General features: G+C 42.3%; 1 protein-coding gene across 2 annotated transcripts in view; it reads left to right on the top strand.

Moving 5' to 3' along the window:
* Positions 1-10201: 10201 nt before the first annotated feature.
* PHF19 (PHD finger protein 19) overlaps positions 10202-23752 on the top strand; it is a 46475-nt gene continuing 32924 nt past the window's right edge. The window contains exons 1-4 of one of the 2 annotated variants that reach the window (XM_043980641.1): positions 10202-10237; positions 10718-10792; positions 18117-18308; positions 20904-20985. In XM_043980641.1, the coding sequence (XP_043836576.1) occupies positions 18132-18308; positions 20904-20985 (259 nt within the window). In that variant the 5' untranslated portion in view covers positions 10202-10237; positions 10718-10792; positions 18117-18131. Of the gene's footprint in view, positions 10238-10442; positions 10793-18116; positions 18309-20903; positions 20986-23752 lie in introns of those variants that run through there. The other variant, XM_043980642.1, reaches the window with a different exon arrangement.

Genomic DNA, 23752 nt, shown 5'->3' with positions numbered 1-23752 from the left:
TTTTGTTTATTTTGTTAAATATGTCCCAATTACATTTTAATCTGGTCTGGGCAGTATTAGGGAATGCTGTAGCATGTTTGACACCTCTGGTCTAAGCAATAACTACCACTGTACTTTAAATTTAAGCCCAGAGTCATTGCATGTGCAAAGAAAGAAAACAATCCCGTATGGGGAGTGGGAAGCAGATGGGAGAGACTGTTTTTGTAACTGTTGTTCTTGCCATAATTTCTCAATAAATCTTTTGTCTAAAAATGAATAGAGTTCTACTGGTTGTTTAAAAATGAGTACACAGAATAGGGGCTCATTAGCAAAGTACTAAAAACAGTAACCCCTCAGATTTACTCCTAGCGCTCTGAAGAGAGAGGTAAGCCCTCTAGGGAAACAACTGCACCCCTGTGAGTGGGAATGACAAAAATGAGCCCAAAGAAGCTTCTACATGTTATTCTAAGATCCCTTCCAGTCTACCACTTTATATTACATGTTCTAACATTCCCTGTGCTTTTTTTTTTTTTTTGCAGGGCAATGAGGGTTAAGTGACTTGTCCAGAGTCACACAGTTAATAAGTGTCAAGTGTCTAATTCTGTATTTGAACACAGGTCTTCCTGAATCCAGGGCTGGTGCTTTATCTACTGTGCCACCTATCTGCCCCACCCTGTGCTTTTTTTTTTAAATAAAGGGAAGATTCAATTTAATTTAACAAAAATTAAATACCTACTATGTGCATTCCACAAAGTGCTGATGCTACAAGGACAAAAAAGGAAACAGTCCCAGGTCTCTAGGAGTTTGTATCCCAGGGAGGAAAAAATATGGAAAGGCAAAAGAATTAGCAGAAGTAATCAGAGAGGCAGAAGAGAAAAAAGGAAAAACCACTGGCTTTGGAGTCCAAAGTCCTGGGTTCAAAATCCACCTCTGTTATCTACCATTTGTGGGACCTTGTACAAATCATTTCAACTCTTGGAGCCTTATTTTTCTCATCTGTAAGAAATAAGGATGGGGCAGCTAGGTGGCACAGTGGATAAAGCACCTGCCCTGGATTCAGGAGGGCCTGAGTTCAAATCCAGCCTCAGACAATTGACACTTACTAGCTGTGTGACCCTGGGCAAGTCACTTAACCCTCAGTGCCCAGCCCCTCCCCACCCAAAATAAGGAGTTTGGATCAAATTGCCTCTAAATTCCCTTTCAACCCTCAATATTTGAGCCTGTCAGTAATTCAGAAGGCTATTCAAATATCCTACTGCTTTCTTCTACTATTTGCCACCCAGATGTATAAAAGAAGGATAAAAATAGTTTACAAAATGATTTACATATATCATCATATTTGAACTGCATAACAATCTGGAAAGGTGGGTTCCCCAGACATCATTATTGCTGTTTTACAGGTGAATAAACAGATTCAGAAAGGTTAATTGGTTTGTCAAACATTCCCTGTTCTAAAGCCTCTTCCATTGTGTGTATTGACTAAGTGCTTAGCTCAGAACCCTGGTGGGAGAGGGAAGGGAACAGAGAAAGAAGAGGTGATGATCCATTTCTAATATCTCCTAATGACATAGGTTCAGCCCCTTTTCCCCTGAACTGTCCATGGCAGGAGGTGAAAGACAAATTTACTTCCAGTGTGAGGACAGGACACCGGGAGGCAAAAAAGGAGCCTTGACCAGCATATTACTGGGCAAAACTGGCCCTGTGCCCAAATGTGAATGGTTCTGGCTAGATAACAACTTCCCAATTCCTTCCAAAGATCTGAGAATATGAAGTGTGAAAGGAAAGGTGGTGATCATAGATTCAGAACCGGAAGAAACCTCTGAGGTCACGTAGTCCAATACCTTCATTTTACAGAAGAGGAAACTGAGGTTAAATGGCTTGCTCAATGCCACAGTAGAAAGTGAGGGAAGCTAGGTGGTGCAGAAGACAAGAGGTTTGTTGTTAGTAACACCTTAGTTCAAAACTGACCAACACTTACTGGCTGTGTGACCTGGAAAAGTCATTTAACCCCTGTTTGCCTCAGTTTCCTCATTTGTAGAATGGGGATAATTATAGCACCTCCATCTCCAGGTTGTTGTGAAGATCAAATGAGATAATAATTATAACATCCTTAGCATAGTTCCGGGCAGATAGTAAGCTCTATATAAATATTAGCTATTATTATCATTATGTAGCAGAGCCGAGATGTGAACCTAAGTTCTTTGTCACCCAATTTAATGTTCTTCCTACAATACCATGGACAGTTAGGTGGCACATTTGATAGAGCATCAGGCTTGGGGTCAGGAAGACCTGAGTTCAAATTTGGCCTCAGACACTTTCTAGCTGTGTGACCCTGGACAAGTCACTCCCCCCCCCCATTTCCTTCAGTTTTCTCATCTGTAAAATGAACTGGAGAAGAAAGTGGCAAACCCCTACAGTATCTTTGCCAAGAAAACCCCAAATGGGGTTGTGAAGGGTCAGATACAACTGAAACAACAATAACAAAAACTATACCACACTGCCTTAGTTTTATCTTGGTGAAGAAATGTGAGACATAAATTGTCTCTGTAAAGCTGTGACTCACAAATCATAGTCTCTAAGAGCTGGAAAGGATCTTAAATATTACATAGTCCAAACTCCTACCAATGCAGGAATTTCCTTCAGTTAATGATAAAATCATGAGTCACTGAAAATTCGGTTAGAGAAATTTTTCAAGGATCTTTCTGGGAATAGAAAAAACTCAGAGGCATGATGTTTGTGGTTTTAGAAAGCCTCATTATTTGATGGTTCTGTTTGGTAGGGCCATTTGGTTGGAACACCTGTTGGTGGTCCACTGCTTGCCTTTTACAATTTCCCAAGAAATTAAAACAAAGCCCCATAATGACTACAAGGCCAAGATGTGCAGAGATGAAAAGGCCAATGGACCTGAGTTCAAGTTTAGGCTCCATCATTAACTCCATCTTTGTAAGCTAAGGTAAATCCAATGGATTCTTTGGGTATCAGTTTCCTCATTAATTAAAATGTAACTTCTTTGGTGCCTTGGTGGCAGACACCATTCCATTTTGTCTTTGTATCCTCAATGCCTGCTACAGTGCCTAGCACAAAGCTTCTTAAATTGTGGGTCTCCACTCCACATGGGGTCACGTAACTGAATATGGGGTTGAGAAAAATTTGCCTACAGTAAAAGGTTATATATATATATATATGTATATATATATATATATATATATATAGGGGATAGCTAGGTGGCACAGTGGATAAAGCACCAGCCCTGGATTCAAGAGGACCTGAGCTCAAATCCAGCCTCAAACACTTTACACTTACTAGCTATGTGACCCTGGGCAAGTCACTTAACCCTCATTGCCCCACAATAAATAAATAAATAAACAAACAAATAAACAAATAAATAAAAGGTTATATATACATACACACACATACACACACACACACACACACACACACACACACACACACACACATATATATACTCAGGGTCCTGGAAAGATTTCTCAGGCAAAAAGGGGTCAAGAGTAGGTAAAGTTTAAATCCTGGCCCTGCAAATAGTAGGCACTTAGTAAATTCTGGTTGATTCAATAGAATTAGAGGTGGAAGAGACCTCTGAGATCATAGTCCAATAATCTCATTTTTTTAATTTGTTTTTTTTTTTTTTAGTGAGGCAATTGGGGTTAAGTGACTTGCCCAGGGTCACACAGCTAGTGCGTGTCAAGGGTCTGAGGCCAGATTTGAACTCATGTCCTCCTGAATCCAGGGCCGGTGCTCTATCCACTTCGCCACCTAGCTGCCCCCCAATAATCTCATTTTACAAATAAGGAAACTGGAATGCTAAAGTGATAGGATTCTACAGAGAGTTCAGGGATCTGGGAAGAGGGCTAAATCTTTATGATTCCAAATTAGGTATTAGAGAGGCACCTTCCCTCCTTCTCTTTCTGCCTCCCTACCCCAACTCCTACCCCCATTAACCAAAGCTCTAAAATGAAGGGGTTGAAATAGATATAATCTAAGATCCCTTCCAACCCTGAAGCCTATGATCCTACTTACTAGCTATGTGACATTGGTTTGTCACTTCTCCTCCCTAAATCTTAGTCTTCTGGACAGCTAGGTGACACAGTGGATAGAGTCCCCACCCTGGAATTAGGAGGACCTGAATTCAAATCTCACCTCAGACTCTTACTTGTTATGTGACCCTGGGCAAGTTGCTTAACCCCATTGCATACCTATAAATAATTAAAACTCAGTTTTCTCATCTATGAAATAGTGACAATAATGTCTTGCTGTCTAACAAGATTTCTCTGAGATAATTTACATTTATATAGTGCTTTAAGCTTTACAAAGCCCTTGATTCCCTTTGGTCCTTACAATCATCCCCTTAAAGAAGTATTGTGCATATTATCCACATCTTCCAAGTAAGAAAACAAGGCTCAGAGAGGTCATTTGACTTCCCAACAGCAATCTAGCTAATTAGTATCTGATTCCGGCCTCCAATTTAGGTAGGTAGGTAGATAGATAGATAGATAGATAGATAGATAGATAGATAGATAGATAGATAGATAGATAGATAGATAGATAGATCTTGGTTCCAAATCCATTTTTCCCCCTTTATACCCAGCTGAGATAATGCATTTGAAACCTGTTTTATATATTTTTTTTATTTTAAATAAAAGTATTTTATTATTTTCCAGTTACATGTAGAGATAGCTTTCAGCATTTGTTTACATAAGATTTCCAATTTCAAATTTTTTCTCCCTCCCTCCCCTCCCTCCCCCCCCTCCCCCAGACAGCAGGCAATCTGATATAGGTTATATTATATATATACGTATATACACATATACACATATACACATACATAACAACATTAAACATATTTCTGCATCAGTCATGCTATAAGAGAAGAATCAGAGCAATAAGGAAAAACCTTAAAATAGAAAAACAACAGCACCAAAAACAAAAGAAATATTATGGTTCAATCAGCATCCATATTCCATTTTTTTTTTTCTGGATTTGGAGAGCCTTTTCCATCATGAGTCCCCTGGGACTTTCTTGTACTATTGTATTGGTGAGAAGAATCCAGTCTATCACAGTTGATCAACACATAATGTTGATGATACTGTATATAATGTTCTTCTGGTTCTGCTCATCTCACTCATCATCAGTTCATGCAAGTTCTTCCAGGCTTCTCTGAACTTCTGCTCATCGTTTCTCACAGCACAATAGAATTCCATTACATTCATATACCACAACTTGTTCAGGCATTCCCCAACTGATGGGCAACCCCTCAATTTCCAATTCCTTGCCACCACAAAAAGAGCAGCTATAAATATTTTTGAACATGTGGGTCCTTTTCCCTTTTCTATGATCTCCTTGGGAAAAAATACCCAAAAGTGGTATTGCTGGGTCAAAGGGTGTGCACAGCTTTACAGCCCTTTGGGCATAATTCCAAATTGTTCTCCAGAATGGTTGGATCAGTTCACAGCTCCACCACCAATTTTTCCACAGCTTCTCTAAGCCTGTTGTATATCTTAAAGCACCATACAAAAGTAAGATATTATTCCATAATAATAGCTATATACATTCAAGTTAATAGTTTTCCAGAGCTTTTTTTCAATGCATACTTAAGTTAATGGAGAAGAATAAAAATCAGTTAACCAGAAAGGCAAGAGGGGTTGTATATTTGTGTCTCCATATTTGACAATTAGTTTCAAGAACTTTTTTATAAATAATAATAAATATCCTTTCCTACTTTTCAGAGAGCTTTCAAACACAATCCTATTGTAATTTTACTAAAACCCTGTGAGAATAAACAGAGGGCAGGGACTATGATTCTTAATTGGCAGATAAGGCAGCTGGGGCCCAGAAAGGTAAACTGCCTTGCTGAGGAAGTAAGTCTGCACTGGTTTCATGGCAGGAAGGCCTCTAGTCAGGGCAAGAGCTGAGCCAGAATTCTTAGTTCAATGTCCTTTCCAACACACTGGGCTGTCTCTTAACATGTCTTTATTTTAACAAGGGGCCTTCTATGCCTTAAATTATAGAAATGAATGGTGGGAATTGCAGGCAGATGAAAGGAGGAATGGAAGAGATATTATTGGAGGGAGTTCCTTGCAAGGCCCCTCAAACCACAAGATGTATCTAGAATCTCAGAATGTTATGTCAGGAAGAAAGCTGAATGGATGCAGGTTAAAATAGAATGTAAGAGCTGGAAAAGACTTTGGAACCAAGAATATTAGGAAATAGGACACAGAATGGTAGAATTGGAAGGATATAGGTTGTCTTAGCCTTCAGATTCAAACTCACAAGCCCCCCCCCCCTTCTATGAAGCTTTCCCCACTTAAAAGTCTCCAGGGTTTCTCCTTTGCTCTTATCTCATTATCATATATTATATATTGAACTGGCTCTTCCTCCTTAAGACCAGGCCTATGTTCCCCAGCACATAGCACAGGATCTTACAAGAAGTGAGGGCTAAATAAACATTTATTGAATTGGGAGGACCCTTATAGAATATTTAATCCCACCCCTTTAGGCTTACAGATGAGGAAACTGAGGGTCATGGAGGGGAAGTGGTTTGCCCAAGGTCATAGGGAGCTTTTGTTCAGAAAACAACCTCAGCCTGGGTAGAAAGCCAACTCACAGATTCTTATACCACATTGGTTGAGGGACTTACTTTCCATATTTTCCCACAGAAGCCGCAGGTAAAGGTGTTTATGTCCTAGTTGTGCTGAGGAAGGCCATATGCTCTTTAACGAGGCAATGCCTGGCCCTTACAACCAAGAATTTTTTAAATGGTGTTAACAAGCAGGCTTTGTGGTAGGACTTTTAAACCTATCAACACCTCAGTGGTGACAAGGATAATAAATTGATCCATAAATTTAGGCCTATGAAATCTGAGCCCTTTTAGTGGTCACCTGCTTGCAGAAGAACATGAACTGTTTCTATTATTTTATTTATTTTATTTCATTTTTGATTCGTGACGTCTTGGTAAAGCACTTTATGTTTTGTGTTTTCCTAGTTGACAACAGGTATCTTCTGAGAAAAATAATATTCTGAGAAACAGGGATAACATAAAGAGGAAAGAGAATTAATTTAGGCAACAATCAACTTCTCAGTGTCTTGGCCACCCAGTTTCCATTCTTTGGATGTATGTGAAAAGTTAAAATTCAAAAATGGTAGCAAGAAAGGACATTTCAAGTGCCACATGCAGCCCAAAATGCAAGAATGGCAGGCTCAGCAATGTAAACTTGGGGCCAATAACAAGAAGCAAATGTTGGCCAGTAACATTCTCACATCATCAGCTTTGCTAGGTCTAAGGACACATGTTATTTTGGCAACACTGCTGTAAGTAGCAAAATATTATTACTCCTTTGGGAACCAGTTGTAACAACGTTATTTTTTGTCTTGCTGACAATGACGTATTGTTTGGTGTGAATGTATTCCTGAAGAAGATGAAGACTGGCTAGAGACTGGTAGAAATACAAAAGATTTTGTTGCCCACAACTTGGAGAATGGAAGTACCTTGAGGAGAGGGCAATTTCGTTTTTGCTTTTAAAACCTCACATCCAGCACAGGGCCTTACATGTAGTAGGTACTTAATAAACAGTTGTTGAATTAAATTTTAATGTTAAAACATTACGGGGGTGCATTTTGCAGGTGTTATGGGGAGCTTGTTTGGGTGTTCATCGGGAAATATTTGCATCAAAACAAAATGGGTCAAATTTAGAACTCAAAATCTTATAAAGACAAATTTTGAAAACTACTACATTTACATGTAGTTGGAAAATTAAATACTATTTTTAAAAACAAAATGGATCAACAAAAATGGGGGGAATGGAAAGTAGAATGTTAGGAACACACAAGAGTGCTACGGGTGTCAGGGACCTTAGAACATAGAGGTGGCATGATGTAGTAGAAATAGTGCCAGACTTGGCTTCAGAAGACTTAGGTTCATAATGTGATGATTACACTTTTAATTGTATGATCATGGCCAAATCGCTTCTTTCTACTTCTCTGAGACTCAGTCTTTTCATCTGTCAAATGCAGATAATAATAATAGTATTTCCTGCTTTTGTGGTGGTGGTGAGGGGGTTGTGGGGAATGTATTTGCAAAGTTTAAAGTGTTTTGGAAATAGAAATTATCTTAGAATCTCAAATATGAAGCAGACTATAGAATGCAACCTCCTTGTTTTACAAATGGGAAAATTATAACAAAGAAGAGAAGTAACTTGGCCACAATCACCTGGTTAGGAATGTCAGTTAGAGCTATGATTTAAACCTAACCCTCCATCTCTAGTTCAAGCACTCTTCCCCACTGTTCCAAAGTCCCCAGCTTGCTCTCATAGGTTGGATGTGATTTGTGGGTCATGCTAGACTAAGAAGGGTGGTAGAAGGTGAGGGAGACTACTAGGATAGTCTTACTTCCACCAAAGCAGTATACTGGAACAGGGATGGAGTTCCCTGAATCCCTTGGTATCCTATTCCCTAACCAGGATTTCAGCTCTTCTATTTAGTGTCATAAGTCATTAGAGCCAGAGGGGACCTTGGAAATCATTCAGTCCAACCCACTCATTTGGAAGGGGAGTTGCCCAGGTTTACAAAGTGAATTTCAGGGGCAGAATTAAGGATAGAAAGGTAATCTTCCATTCCCACTTCAGTCCTTTTCCCACTAAACTAAATTGTCTCTTATCTTATCCAAGTAGCTTCCCTTATCTGGGTCTCAGTTTCCACATTTATAAAACAAGTGTATTGGATTATATGCTTTAACCCCCAACTCCTTTCAAGTTCGGATATCCTATCTCTCTAAATCTCCCTGTCCCATAATCCCTTTAGCTCATAATACTTTTCTCTGCCCTTTCAACCCCACCCCCTACACCCTGACCCTGTAGGAAAGAACCAGCCCAACACTTACAGATGCAGGATTTAGGGGGAGGGAATCTAGAGGGGATAAGAAGTGCTCAATATAACAAAAAAGGAAAATATTGGATGTTGGAGGGGATGTGGGAAAACTGGGATGCTAATTCACTGTTGGTGGAGTTGTGAAAAGATCCAACCATTCTGAAGAGCAATTTGGAATTATGCCCAAAGGGCAATAGAACTGCGCATACCCTTTGATCCAGCAATACCGCTGCTAGGTTTATATCCCAAAGACATCCTCAGAATGAGAAAAAGACCTATTTGTACAAAAATATTTATAGCAGCTCTGTTTGTGGTGGCTAAGAATTGGAAATCAAAGGAATGCCCATCAATTGGAGAATGACTAAAGCGGTGGTATATGATGATGGTGGAACACTATTGTTCTATAAGAAATGACAAGCAGGATGATTTCAGAAAGGCCTGGACAGACTTGTATGAACTGATGTATAGTGAAGAGAGCAGAACCAAGAGAACATCGTGCACAGAGACAGCAATATTGTTTGATGAAGAACTGTAAATGACAACTATTGTCAGCAGTACGATGATCCAAGACAATCCCAAAGGACTAATATTTTTAATGAAAAATAGCATCCACCTCCTAAGAAATAACTGATATTGATTGAACACACACTGAAGCATGCTATTTTTTCACTTTCATTTTTTTCTTTTATTCAGGTTTTCTTGTATAAAATGACTAATATGGTAATGTTTTACATAATTGCACATGTATAACCTATATCTAATTGCTTTACCGCCTCAGGGAAGGGAGAGGGGAGGGAGGGAAGGAGGGATAAAATTTGGAACTCAGAACTATGAATAAAAGAACTAGGGACTAGTTGGGAGGCCCGTTGGGTCCTACGAATAGGATAATGAAGAGTTAGGGAGAAGGGTTGGATAGAGACGTCCGAGATCCGTCACTGAGGCATGGTGATAGGAGGGGGAGGTGAGAACTACTGAGTGTGTGGCTGTGCGTGAGGTTTGTAGCTAGAGGTTAGAGCCTTGGAGTCGGAAGACCTGCGTTCCAGTCCCACCTATGCCAAAGACTAATCGTGTAACTTTGGATAAGTCACTTGTCCTGTCTGAGCTTCTGGCTCTTCTTCTTTAACACGCAATAATATTCCTCTGCAGGACTTCGTTCTCCAAGATCAAGAGAGGAAAGTGACTTCGGGGCTTATATAAATGATGACTGGTAATGACTGTGCCAGCCCGAGGAGGGAGTAGCGGTCTTGTCTCTCCTGGGGCTCCTCATGCTCCTAGCCCCGCCAAGCGAGGGCACACGTGGGTGGTTGCGCGCGTGGGAGACGAGCGGTCAGGAAGTCCCCGAGCGATTCTCCACTTGGGCTGGGCACGTGTAGTGTGTGTATGTGTTGGGGGGGGGTGAAGGAATTGTAAGGGGAGGGCAAAGAGCGGGAGCTGGAGCGGGGTGCGGGGGAGGGATGCTGCGCCTTTAAGCGCAGCCCGGGGAGCCGGTCTGGGGGGGTGGAGGCGCCGCCGGGTGGGCGGCCGGGAGGCGGCGCGGCTTTGACGGCCCCGGGGCCCCGGCCCCACTTCCTGGCCGACGGCCTCCAATGGTGAGCGGGAGGATGCCCGTGTTAATTACATAAGCAGAACGTAAATAATTCGCGGGAAAAAAAAGCGAAAAAGATGGCGACCCGCATCCCTCTGTCCCCGGCTTGAGTCGAACTCTAGCTTCTTCAAGTGGGGCATGGCCGGGACTCCCTGCCCCTTGAGAGACTGACAGACAAACGGACGGAGGGGGCGGACAGACCTAGAGTGCTGCACCGCTCACCTCACCCGCCTTATCCCTAGCAGCTCCCAACCGGGAGCCTCTCTCCATCAGTCCTCAGCCCTCTCCTCCAATGCGCCTGGTGGCCAGACTCCAAGTGGGACCGCCGGACGGACGCGCAGCCTCGGGGTAAGGACTGCGCCTTTGCCCTGCCTTGCCCTGCCCCGCCCTTGCTCTGCCCTGCCTGGGTCCCTTCAGGGGCTGGGGCTGCAGGGAGGGAGGTGTGGGGATCTTCTATCTGCCAGGCACCCCTCTTCTTGACTTCCATCCTCCCGTCCCCCTTTTCAGAAATGTCTACAATGTTGTGGAGTGGGTTTGTTTTTGGGGAGAAGGGGGGAAGAGGACTAAGGGTTTGGGGCGGAGGCGGGCAGTTACTTTTCGGATCTCTAAGCGCAATGACTAGAGCCAGAGTTCGACTCTTGGGGCGAAGTGGAAGCAAGAGAAAAAAGGGCACAGTGGGAATGGGGGAATCTTGTCAAATGCTTTCTCTGGGTCCCGGTCCCCCCCAATGGTCTCACGAAAGACTAGCGGGCGCGGGTGGGCGAGAAGAGCCAGGATGGGAATGGAGGGAGGAGAGGGAAAAGCGATTGTTATTTCGAGCACGTTGGCAGTACTTGGGCAACGACTCAGGGTTGCGGGGAAAGTTGGAGGGAGTTCGCGGGACGGGGTGGGGCGGGGGCAGTTGCAGAAAGAGGTGCTCGGGACAGCATTTCGTTGCCTCTGAGAGAGGTAGAGACGTAATTTTTAAAAGGTTTATTTTTATTTTGTAAAAAAATAAATAAATAAAAATAAAAATTATGAAATGCATTGGGCTTTGGGGGCCTCTCTCTATGAATCATCCTGTCCTTCCCCTCCTTTCCCCTTCCCTCCCTCTTCTCCGGGGGCCCCAGACACCAGTTTGACTCAGATTTGAACTGGACAGAGTGTGTAACCCACAAAAATGCATTTTATTTTGAATGTGTTTGAATCAGCCAATCAGAGCCCTTGGGGGCCCGGCTCCGAAAAGTCGGAGGCCGCAGAGACTGAGGTGTTGGGGGCTGGGGACGCCAGGGTGTGATTTCGGAGGGGGGGGGAACTCTCCTGTTTGTATAGAATGGGAGGACTCCCCAGCCTACTGAGGCTAGAGACCGTGGGGGACCGCCCGCGCCTCCTTCCCTCCCCTCCCCCCTCCCAATCACGTTCCCTCTGCTGCACTTGCCGGCGCCTAGAGGGAGGAGGGAGGAGGGAGGCGGGAGCCCGAATCCTGGGGTAGGAAGTGTCAGTTTGTGAACCTGCAGCAGGAGCCGGGGGCAAGTGAGAGGCACCGACCGGATCCGGACTCGAACCGAGCGGGAACCTAGTGTGCCCCACCCCTTTCCCTGGCCCCAGTTGACTCATGCAGCCGGATCCATCCAAAAGGTGGAGAGTTAGAAGAGTAATTCAGACTCTTTCCCCCTCACCCAGGGCCCCCATCCCTAAAGAGTCACATCCTGCCTCGGATTCTGGGCAACCAGAAGCCAGAGATCCACCTTCACCCCTACTTCAATAGAAGACATGACTCACTCTGCTCCTATCCCCTCCTCCTTGTGGGGAGGAAGAGTCAGGTTAAGCAGCAGGAGCTCGATCCCCAACCTCAACTATCTCACTCAAGTTTCTCTTTCTGTGAAGGGGTCGCAGCACATCGTGGGTGAAAAGCGATGAGTATTCCCGCAAAGCATGTATCCTCTATTAGGACTAGGGATTGGAGTGGCAGGGCAGAATGTGTGGGTGGTAGCTGGGTATAGAACCTCTCTCTTCCTAGTGCTCTGTTTGACACAGCGACCCCACCCCACTCCAACTGATCGGACTCCTTGTGAGATTTCCCTGAACTCTCTACTAGGGGTCTGTCCCTACGAGGCAATTCTCCAGGTCCCGCTGGAGGAGAGGGAGGGGAACGGAGGGAGTTGGACATATGTTCCTGACACCTGGTTTTTGGTCCTGGAAGTCAAGGGATTTCAAGTTCTGTGGTGTGTGACCACCCTCTATCTTCACTCAGAGAGGGGGAACATAGTGAACTGAAGAAAGTAAGAACGGTCTCCTCTTGGAGGAGTTCTTTCGTGATTCCTATCCCCATCATTAGTTTGCTCTGTCTTGAAGTTTATTTTTATTAATTTTTATCTATGTACCTGTTGTGCAAGCTCATTGATGGCAGGAGCAATTTTATTTATTTATTTATTTAGTCTTTGTCTTTCCAGTGCCTAGTATGGTGATTTGCACACTTGGAAGTGGGGGGGGGGGGGTTGAGGAAAGTCGATCGGGACTTCCTGGAGGAAAAACACTACCTTTGCCAGACTGCACCTGCTCTGCAGTTTACCGTCTGAGAGTTTCCTAGGACACTAAGGTCAAGTGATTTGCCAAAGGAGTCCCAGCCAGTAGGTGCCAGAAGTAGCACTTGAACCTAGGTCTCCCTAATTCTGAGGCACCCCCCTTTCTGTCCCAGTCTTGTTGCCTCTGTATCTTGCACTTAATTAATGCTTAATTGGACTGAGTTTGGGGGATCTGAGGCAAGCAGGAAAGTTGAGAATTGAAAAATGTTGATCACTCATCCTGGGAATTGGGTAGGAATTAGGTTGGATAATTAGTCAACCTAAATAATAATTATGTTTCTATAAGGGTTCAGATTATAAGGTGCTTACCCTATAAATAGCCCCCAAGATATAGGCTGTACAAATATTTTATTTATCACATTTTAAATATGAAAAACTTGAAACACACAGAGATAAAGTAACTTAATATGCACAGTCTGACAAATTCAGTGCATCCTCCCTCTCCTCTCCTTTCACCAAGTCTGAATCCTTGTTCCTCTCCCATAGGGGGAAATTAAATTTCCGAGATGCTTCTATAATTCTATGCATTCTTCCCATTTGGAAGGCCAATAAAATAAAGGGGCATATTTAATGGAAATTATTTTATGTTCCTGAAACTCTCCCCTTTCCACTAATAATAACCTTTCCCCTTATACCTTGGGTATGCAGCTAGGTGGCTCAATGGATAAATAGCTGGGCCTGGAGTCAAGAAAATCTGGGTTTAAATCCAGCCTCATAGACTGTGTAAACTTGGGCATATCATTTAACCTCTTTGCCTCAATTTCCTCAATTAGAAAGTGGGGATAATAAAAGCATACCTCATATGGTTGTGTGAGGATCAAATGAGATATTAGCACAGTATCTAGCACATGGTAAGTGATATATATGGTAGCTATTACATAGCTCATTTTGTTACCTTTTTAATACATTTCTGGGTATCATAACTCTGTGTGTGTGTGTGTGTGTGTGTGTGTGTGAATATGGGTGTCTTTCTGGCATGGTAGATATAGTATTGGATTTACAGTTGGGGTGATCGGGTTTCATATCTTTTCTTTGACAACAGCTGTTTGTGGGCAAATCAATTCTCTAAAAGCCTCAGTTTCTTCATCTGTAAAAATGTGAATGATACTATTACCTACCTCATGTATTATTGTGAGGATCAAATGAAATAATACGAGCAAAGTCCCTTGCAAACTGTAAAGTACTATTTAAATAACTGTACCATGAAGCAAGGGAGATGGGGAAGGGAAGAGAAGAAACATTTATTAAACTCCTACTGTGTGCCAGGTAGCTTATATCCCTGTGAGGTAGGTGCTACATCCCCATTTTACAGATTAGGAAACTGAGCCAGACAGATTAAGTGACTTGCCCAAGGCCATGTAGCTAGTTAAGTACATGAAGCTGGATTTGACCTGGGGTCTTGACTCCAGGTTCTGAGCTCTATCTACTGTGCCATATAACTGCCCCAAGGGACTTTTTCTTAGCTAAAAGCTTGTATCTTTGCACAGTGCTCTACACATAGTAAATTATATATATATATATACACATATATATACATATATATATACATATATGTATATATATATACATATATGTATATATATAATATGAGTGTAGGTATGTGTATATACATATATGTGTGTGTGTGTGTATGCATACATGTCGTTCAGTTGTATTGTACTCTCCTTGGCAAAGATACAGGAGCGGTTTGCCATTTCCTTGTCCAGCTCATTTACAGATGAGGAAACTGAGGCAAATAGGGTTAAGTGACTTGCCCAAGGTCACACAACTAGTAAGTGACTGAGGTCAAATTTAAATAAAGGAAGATGAGTCTTCCTGACTCCAAGCTGTCACTATATCCACTGTGCACCTAGCTGCATATACATACACACATTGTTTTTAATGAATATAGTGAAAGTGTGCAGAAAATAGGGCCTTGAAATGGAATACAGTATCCTAGGATTGAATCCATTTCAATAAACATTTACTCTGTACATTGCACTAAGCATAGGGATGCAAAGATTAAAAATTACCCAATCTGTGCTAAGATTTACAGTCCATTAGTGAGTGTATGACATGTGTCCCAATGAGTATGATACAAGGTTAGTGTGGAGGAAGTAGCATGTGATAGAGGCAAAAGATAATGGTAGCTCATACTCATATACACATTTAGAGAGACCTTGTGGCATAGTAGATGGAGTGCTAGACTTGTAGTCAGAAAGACCTGAGTTCAAATTCTGCTCTGACACTTGCTAGCTCTTATGACCATAGCCAAGTAATTTAACCTTTCTGAGCCTCAGGCAGCCCTCTATAAAGTCTCTGTTAAGGGGTTTCTAGTCTGAGGAGAGTTCCCATCCTGGTGAAATTATAGGTCCTTGACACAGTGTCAATCTTTAAAGGTGAACCGCCAAAGTATTTCCTTACAACAACCCTGTGACTTCCTAGTTGTAGTATCTCCATTTTACAGATGAGGAATTTGAGGCTCAGAAAGGTCAAGTGACTTGCTCAAAATCCTGTCAAGGTTAGATTCCTTTCAGTTGAGGAGGAAGAGGCAGCTCCTAATGTAAAAAATTTCAGCAGGTGGCAGTAAGGAAGGAGCACAATTCAGGCATAAGAATTGACCTTCATGAAGAAACTTAGAGAGGGCAGGACAAAATCAGGGATTGGGACAGGCCCTTTGACTTCCTTGGTCTAGGGAACAATCTCCTTTAATGTAGGTTGGCACTTTCTCTGCTATTCATGTCAGAAAATTGCTCACTGAAAGACAAAATGATTTGCCCAGGGTTACACAGCCAGTATTTGTGAGATGCAGGACCAGAACCCAGGTCTTCCTGGTTTTAAGGTCAGCTTTGTATGGACTCTGCCACAATGCCTCTCTAGGACTGCTAGTAAATGGTACAGTTTGATTAGGAGGTACGGTGTTTTCTAGGGAGTAGTATAACATAAGGTTAGAAAGACAGGTTGTGGCCAGGTGAGAGATTTTCTTCCCCTTGCCTCTAACCCAGCATCCTAGATGAACCATGGCCATCTTTCACTTTTGAAAGATTGCTGATGCCTGCTAAGGGCATTTCTGCAGCACTTCTGATTCTGAGAACAATTGAGTTGGCTATAAAACCCTCCCCCAGCATTACTGGTGACTGGGAAACCTATATCTAATCTCCCTACAGATGGCAATGAATCAGCTGATCCACAAATATTTATTGAGATTCTTTATAAAGGTGTTTGATGACAGGGGAAGTCAAGTTAACAAACACACAACATCCTGTTGCTAGGCACTGTGAGAAATTCAAAGGGGATGACATAGTCTCTGCTATTGAGGAGTTTATAGTCTAGTACATCAGGGGTTCTTAAGGTAGGGTCTATGAACTGTTTTAATTAATATTTTAATAGCCATTTTGATAGAATTGGTTTCCTTTGTAATTTTATGGATTTTATTTTATTCATTTAAAATGTTTTTCTGTGAAGCAATTCATAAGTTTCATCAGATTGTCAAAGGGTCCAAAAATTAAGAAACACTGACTAGTGTATTGGGAAACAGTTTAATAATATATAGTTCTTGGCACATAGTAGGCACTTATGCTACTTGACTGACTGACCATGGTATAGACTAGAAAATGCTGTAAGAGCTCAGAGAAGTGGGAGAGCACTACAGCTTGGCAAGGAGATCAGTATAATCTCCGTTCTCTTCTCTGACACTACCACCACTGTTTAGGCCCTCATCATCTCACACCTAGACTAGTGCAGTTGCCTGTTCACTGATTTCCGTGACACAAGTTTCTCCCCATTCCAGTCTATTACTCACTCAGCTATCAGTGATCTCCCTAAAGCACAGATTACTCAGTAAACTCCAGTGGTTTCCTATTAACTCCAGGATCAAATATAAAATCCTCTGTTTGGCTTTTAAAGCCCCTCCTAATAACCTTACCCCTTCTATCTTTAAAGTTTTCTTACACCTTACTCCCCTTCATGTAACTATATGATCCTGAGACACTGGCCTCCTTGCTATTCCTCGTACATGACACTCCATTTCCAGAGTCCAGTACATTTTTACTGGCTGTTCTCCAGACCCAGAACTCCCCACCTCCCCCCCCCCCCGCCCCCACACTTGGCTTCCCTGGCTTTCATCAAGTTCCAGCTAAAATCTCACCTTCTCTATGAAATCTTTCTGAGTCCTTCTCAATACTATTGCCTTTCTTCTGTGATGATCTCCTATTTATCCTGTATGTATCATGTTTAAACATAGTTGTCTGTATAATCTCCCCCACCATTAGACTATATTGTAAACTCCTTGAGGACAAGAACTGGTGTTTGCCTTTCTTTGTACTCCCATTTCTTAGTAAAGTGCCTGGTACAACGTAGGTACTTAAGGAATGCTTGGTGATTTGGCCTGACCTGTGTTTCATCTGGGCCTTTACCGATAACTTAGTCAATGACTTTGGCCAAGTCACCTTGCCCTCTCTAGATGATAGTTAAAGAATTTTAAAGGTGTAAGGGACCTTTGAGATCCTCTAGTCCAAGGTCACACAGAGATTTAGTGGTAATGGCAACCTAGTTTTTCCTGACTTTTTAATCCAGTTTTCTTTATAGCCTACCATGGGAGTTTCTGATCTTTTTCCAGAGTCCCTTTTACTTCTGACATTTTGCAAAGGTTTCATTGAAGAGTTAAGATACGGATGGGACCTTGAAGGATTGGTAGAATCTGGGTTAGTGAGGACTTCTAAACATTTATTTGCCCCTGGTAACTTTACAACTAATGATAGCCCATTTAAATTGAGATAATAGCACTGAGGGGTTTTAGAATCCCAGAGTTGGTTTTCATAAAATAATATACTTTAAAATCAAGAAAAGGGGACATTATAAAAATCTCACTTAATCAAGACTCTAGTGGGACATAAGTTACTCAGAAGTTTCTTCTCTGGGGTGAATCCTAGAGGGAAGTTGAGGCTAAAACCTCTGCTCTGAGGGTTAATTTGGGGGAAAGCTTCTCCAAACCTTTGTCTCCCCCTAGAAAAGGCTAAGTGTATGTTCAACCAACCAGCCTACCCAGGGATATTGGTTGACTCTCTAGGGACTAAGGAATTTTGTGTTAAACAGAGAATGAAAGTATATCTTTGTATTTTTAATCCTAGGGGTGGTCGAAACTGATGGAGAACCTCTCTCTGGAGCCAGAGATCCAAGATGACTGCGGGCCACCCAGGGCAGCGGGTGCTCCCACAAAGCCCAGGAACAACTTCAAAGACTTGATGGTCAAGCTGACTGAGGGCCAGTATGTGCTGTGCAGATGGACAGATGGACTGTATTATCTTGGAAAGATTAAAAGGGTAAAACTCAGCACACTAGGGTCTCCAATTCCCCAGGCCCAGAGCCTAGTCCCTCAACATCAGATTCTGAGCTCCAAAACCAGAAAGGAGAGAGGATTGCTGGGGAAAGAATTTATTTATTTATTAAAATGATTGACAATTGCTAATTATCCTTGAGGGACCCGCATAGCTGGAAGTGGAACAAGTTAAAAGAAACTTAGGATGTTTATAGGACTTAGCACTGGAAGGGGCATTAGAAGTCATCTAGTCTAACCCTCTGGGTTTGTGTTTGTTTTTCAGCAGCTCAGGGAAGTGAAGTGACTTTTCCAAGGTCACACAGGTAGTAAGTGTAGGGGTTGGGAGTTCAAACTAAGTCTTCTAAGTAAATCTAAGGCTCTTTATATTGTAGCAAGATTATCTCCTTACAACTCACTGTCATAAGTCACTTTTTGACTCTTGACTGAAAAGGGAAAGGCCCCTGAGGGGAAGATGAAGGAAGGCTTGAATGGGTGGGGGTGGGGGAGGACTCCACAGTCCATTATTCTTCAGAATGTCGTTGTGAAATGTACTCTTATACTCTGACAACCTTCTCCTTTAATAAAGGACAAAAATGACTCAGCAATGGGTGAGGATATGAGAGAAAGATGAACAGGGAAGTTGTATCAACTGAGGGTGATGTATCTGAAAGGTATTTTGTGTTTGCTTTGGGTCCTTGATGCATCTTTCTCAAGAAAAAGACACGTTCTAAGTGTAAAGAAGGTCCCCAGGTTGGAACAATCCCCAAATCCACCCAGCAGATACAGTATAGTATAGTCCAATACCAGAGCACAAAATGGGAGATCTTGATTCTATGTGTTTCCTGCTGTGTGTCCTTGGACTACCCACTTCCCCTCTACTGGCCTTATTTTCCTTGTCTATAAAATAAGGGCATTGGACAATATGATCTCTTTTAACTTTGAAGTTTGAGAAATCTTTTGAGTGCAGTTTTGGTGAGTCTTAACAACATAGACTTGGCAGGGGCACCCAGAAATCATCATTCCCCTAAACCAGTTCCCATTTCTGGGTGCTTATTTTGTCTTTAAATGTTCTCATGAAAGGCACCCCTGCCTACTCTTCCCCACACTCAATTATTAGTAAATTCTCTATCAGGAAATATTTTTTTGAGAGCTAGCTTCGATCTCACCTGCTCTGACAAGTGGGTCCTAATTCTCAGCCAGGCTTTTAAGGTAATCTGTTTAGTCTGAACATTGAGCCTTACTAAGGGGCAGTGGCAGAGACAGCATAGCACACTGAAAAGTACACAAGGTTTGGAACCAGAGGACATACAATAGAATTGTTAATCTGCCATTAACCCCTTGTAATTCCCTTGACAAATATTTTCCCTGTCTGCCTTCAATTTCTTCATCTATGAAATAAAGACTTATTATTTATAAGGTCCCTTCTAGCTCTAATCTATTAAGACTATCATCCACAATTCTCTCACTACTTATTCTCCATCTGGATTGAAGCATTGGAAACCAGCCCCTTTAGGATACAAATATTCTCTGGTGGGTGTTAAGGGCTAAAATTCTAGCTAGTCTGTCTAAAATATCTAATGAGTGGTCGCCAATAAATTATAAGCTTTAGCAAGAGTTAGACTTTTAAGCATTTATTAAGGAGAATAAGAATTTGGTAAAGAGAGAGAAAGTCCTAGATTCCTATCTATTAAAGGGAGAGCACATTTCTAGCTCCGCTCTCCACCAGAGTCCCAAGGAAAGAGCCCCAGAGCGAGCGCCAGTCTCTTCCTTCCTCCTCCCACTAGCCCGCGTCACTTCCTGACGCCAAAGAAAAGACTCCTGGTCTTGCCCTCAAAGACCTTCGCTTCATGGGAGGAACTCTTATACAGTAAGTCTCCAGCAGGTGGCGTTATTCCAATCGTTACATGGGTGATACATTGAACCATAGATGGCTAATTATCCCTTTGGATGAATGTTTTTCTGGCGAGTCCTGATCAGGAGCGTGGACCTGAGGGGATGGGACCTCAGCTGGATAAGTACCGAGGCCGGGTGGGGGGAGAGGACTATCTGGGGCTGGTTACTTAGGGAGGGCAGACTTGGATGAATCCAGAGCCAACTCTGGGAGGACTTGAATCTTCCTAGGCCTCTAGAACCATCTCTGCTGCTTCTTAAGTCTCTGATATTGGGTCAGCAACTACTTAACCTCTTAAGAGATCATCCTAAGGAGTTAAACAAATGTAAGTTACTATTAGAGGGCTCTGGGCATAGTGGAAAGAGAGCTGTCTTTGTAATCAGGAAGATCTGGATTCAGGTATTGCCTCTGATTCATATTAGCTGTGTAGCCATGGGCCTCATTTAACCACTCAGTACCCCAAGCAAAAATCTCTAATACTATAAATTAAAGAAGAGTTGTCGATCTGTATTAGGAGAGGAAATTTTCATACATCAAGGTCCCTCTGCCAATGAAATCACAGATCTAGACATCATCGTCGTCGTCATCATAAGGCCAAGTGTGAAAGCAGAAGATGACCTAAGACCACCTGGGTGTACTTGACAGTTTTGCTTGGGGCTAAATCTGGTGGGCTGAGGCCCTCACTTCTAGTCCCCTTTCTAACCACAGGTCAGCAGTTCGAAGCAAAGCTGCCTTGTAACCTTCGAAGATAACTCCAAGTACTGGGTCTTATGGAAGGATATCCAACATGGTGAGTAACCTGAAAACTTGGGTCACAGCCCCAGGAATTCCCTTATGGGTTAATCTCCTAGGATTTTCAATAGGATTTCCCTCCTCCATCTGTTCTTTGCTTGCCTTCCTCCCAAATTGACACCTTGTTTAATCTCTGGGCTCTATGAGGTTTTAGAATCATAAAACATATAATGTTATAGTGAGAAGGAGTCTTAAATTTCTAATTCACCCCCACCCTCTCTCTCATTTTCCAGATGAGGGAACTAAGGCCTAAAGCTAAGTATGGTACAGTAATAAGAACAATGGTAATAATAATCCTTTTCTTATTGTCAAAGAATTTGGAGCTAGGAGGATGAGATGCCTAGATAGGAATTCTGAGGCTGAGAGATTTCATCATTTAATAGGTATATATACCTGGGAGATCACAGGAACAATAGTGTTGAAAAGGAAGCAGCCATTGGGGCAGCTAGGTAGCGCAGTGGATAAAGCACCGGCCCTAGATTCAGGAGGACCTGAGTTCAAATCCGGCCTCAGACACTTGACACTTACTAGCTGTGTGACCCTGGGCAAGTCACTTAATCCCCAATGCCCCGCAAAACAAAAAAAAGAAAAGGAAGCAGCCATAGGGTTTAGGTTAGAAGAACTGACCAACTTCATTGAGACACATAGAGCCTATCCCTCATTTACTCATTCATTCATCATGTACTTGCTGAACACTGATTATTTAATTCATTTCACCACAAGGAGGATCTGCACCCCATACAACTTGAACACTTAGTCTTCCATTGGGAAGGTAGAATAGGAAGAAAGAATGTAGCAATCAGATACTGTCTGCCATTGCACTAGATGCCAGGGTGATGGATGGCATGATGTCTGAATAAAAATAGGATGTTAGGACAGGAAGGGTTCCCAGAGATGATCTCTTCCAATCATCTTAGAGGGAGAATGGAAAGAGCACTGGATATGAAATTTAAAAGACCTGGGGTTTAAATCCTAGTCCTACAAGTTACTACATATGTGACCTTGAACAGGTCACTTCTCCCTTGATTTTCTCTTCTGAATGTGGGAGTTAGAATAAATTCTCACAGATTTTTTCTAGGTCTAGATCCTATGATTCCTTCCATTTTATAGGGGAGGAAATTAAAACTCAAAGGGAATGAGTCATTTGCTCAAGGACACAGGAAGTTAGTGCTAGGGGTATTGTTCTTGAGTCATTTTTTTCATTTGTGTCCAACTCTTCATGACCCCATTTGAGGTTTTCTTGGCAAAGATACTGCAATTTCCTTTTCCACCTCATTTTACAGATAAGGAAACTGAGGTAAACAAAGCTAAATGACTTGTCCAAGGTCACATAGCTAGTAAGTATCTGAGGCCACATTTGGCCTCAGGAAGAGGAGTCCTCCTCGCTCTAGGCCTGGCACTCTATCATCGACCCAAATGCCCTAATTCCTCAGCTAAATCTCTTTATGCTAACCCATTCTGCTCCTAGTTAGCCACATACTATCACCCTGGAAATTTTATGGCTTATAAGACCTACTAATTAGGGCCAAAGCAAAGCAAAACAAAACAAAACAAACTGACCCTGAGCCATAGGTTAGTTTTTAACAGGTTGAGTCCGATGCTGGGTGAGTAGTAAGAGTATCTGAACAGACATCCAGTCCCATGAGAACAAGGACTTTATACTCTCCCAAGAAATAGATACTGTTCAATTCAGAAAAAAATCATCTTCTCTTCCAACCCTTGACCCTCTGTGTCATCCTACCTCCACCAAAGTTTTTTGACTTTTTGTTTGTTTGTTTGTTTTTGTTTTTGCAGGGCAATGGGGGTTAAGTGACTTGCCCAGGGTCACACAGCTAGTATGCATCAAGTGTCTGAGGCCGAATTTGAACTCAGGTCCTCCTGAATCCAGGGCCGGTGCTTTATCCACTGTGCCACCTAGCTGCCTGTTTTTTGACTTTTTTATAACAATCCAAAAGTGTTGTTCTCTTCATATAATTATACCTTTTGAAGCTAGAGGCAATATTTTTTTTTAAATGAGGCAATTGGGGTTAAGTGACTTTCCCAGGGTCACACAGCTAGTAAGTGTTAAGTGTCGGAGGCCGGATTTGAACTCATATACTCCTGATTCCAGGGCTGGTGCTTTATCCGCTGTGCCACCTAGCCGCCCCTAGAGGCAATCTTAAACATAATCAAATCTGATTCTTTCATTATGCAAACAAAGAAACTGGGGTTAAAAAAAAAAAGGCAAAAAAAAGTTGCCAAGGAAACTTGTCCAAAGTTACCCAGCTAGTTAATGGCATGACTGGGACAAGAAGGCAGATCTCCACTAGTCCCTCAAAGAATCACAGGATTTGGAAACAGAAAGGACCTTAGAGATGATTTAGTTCAATCTCATAATGAGGAAATTAGGGCATTCTTATGTTTAGCATTTATAGGAACTAGTAGGTAAATAAACATGGTGCAACGCCCTCAGAGCCTGAAGGAATCTTGAGTCATATCTTCTCTAAAAGATTCATAGCTCATTGCAGATTCTAAAATTCCATAGCTCCCTGCAGAAAGCCAATTTCCTCTTGCCTTCCCTATTATCTCAGGGCTGGGCACACCATTAGATGAACAAATGAGCATTCATTCTTCCATTGTGAGAGCAAACCTGGTATGTGATTACTTGGAGCCAGATGACCTTGTTTCTAGTTCTGGCTCTGCTATTTATAAGTTATGTGACCTTGAACCAGTCACTTCCATTCTCTAGGACTTATGTCATTTCCTTTTGTAGGTGAAAAAATAAG

The sequence above is a fragment of the Dromiciops gliroides genome, chromosome 2, assembly GCF_019393635.1.
Source record: "Dromiciops gliroides isolate mDroGli1 chromosome 2, mDroGli1.pri, whole genome shotgun sequence".
Lineage (NCBI taxonomy): Eukaryota > Metazoa > Chordata > Mammalia > Microbiotheria > Microbiotheriidae > Dromiciops > Dromiciops gliroides.
The sequence above is the reverse complement of the archived record's forward strand: the minus strand, read 5'-3'. Positions and strand labels throughout refer to the sequence as shown.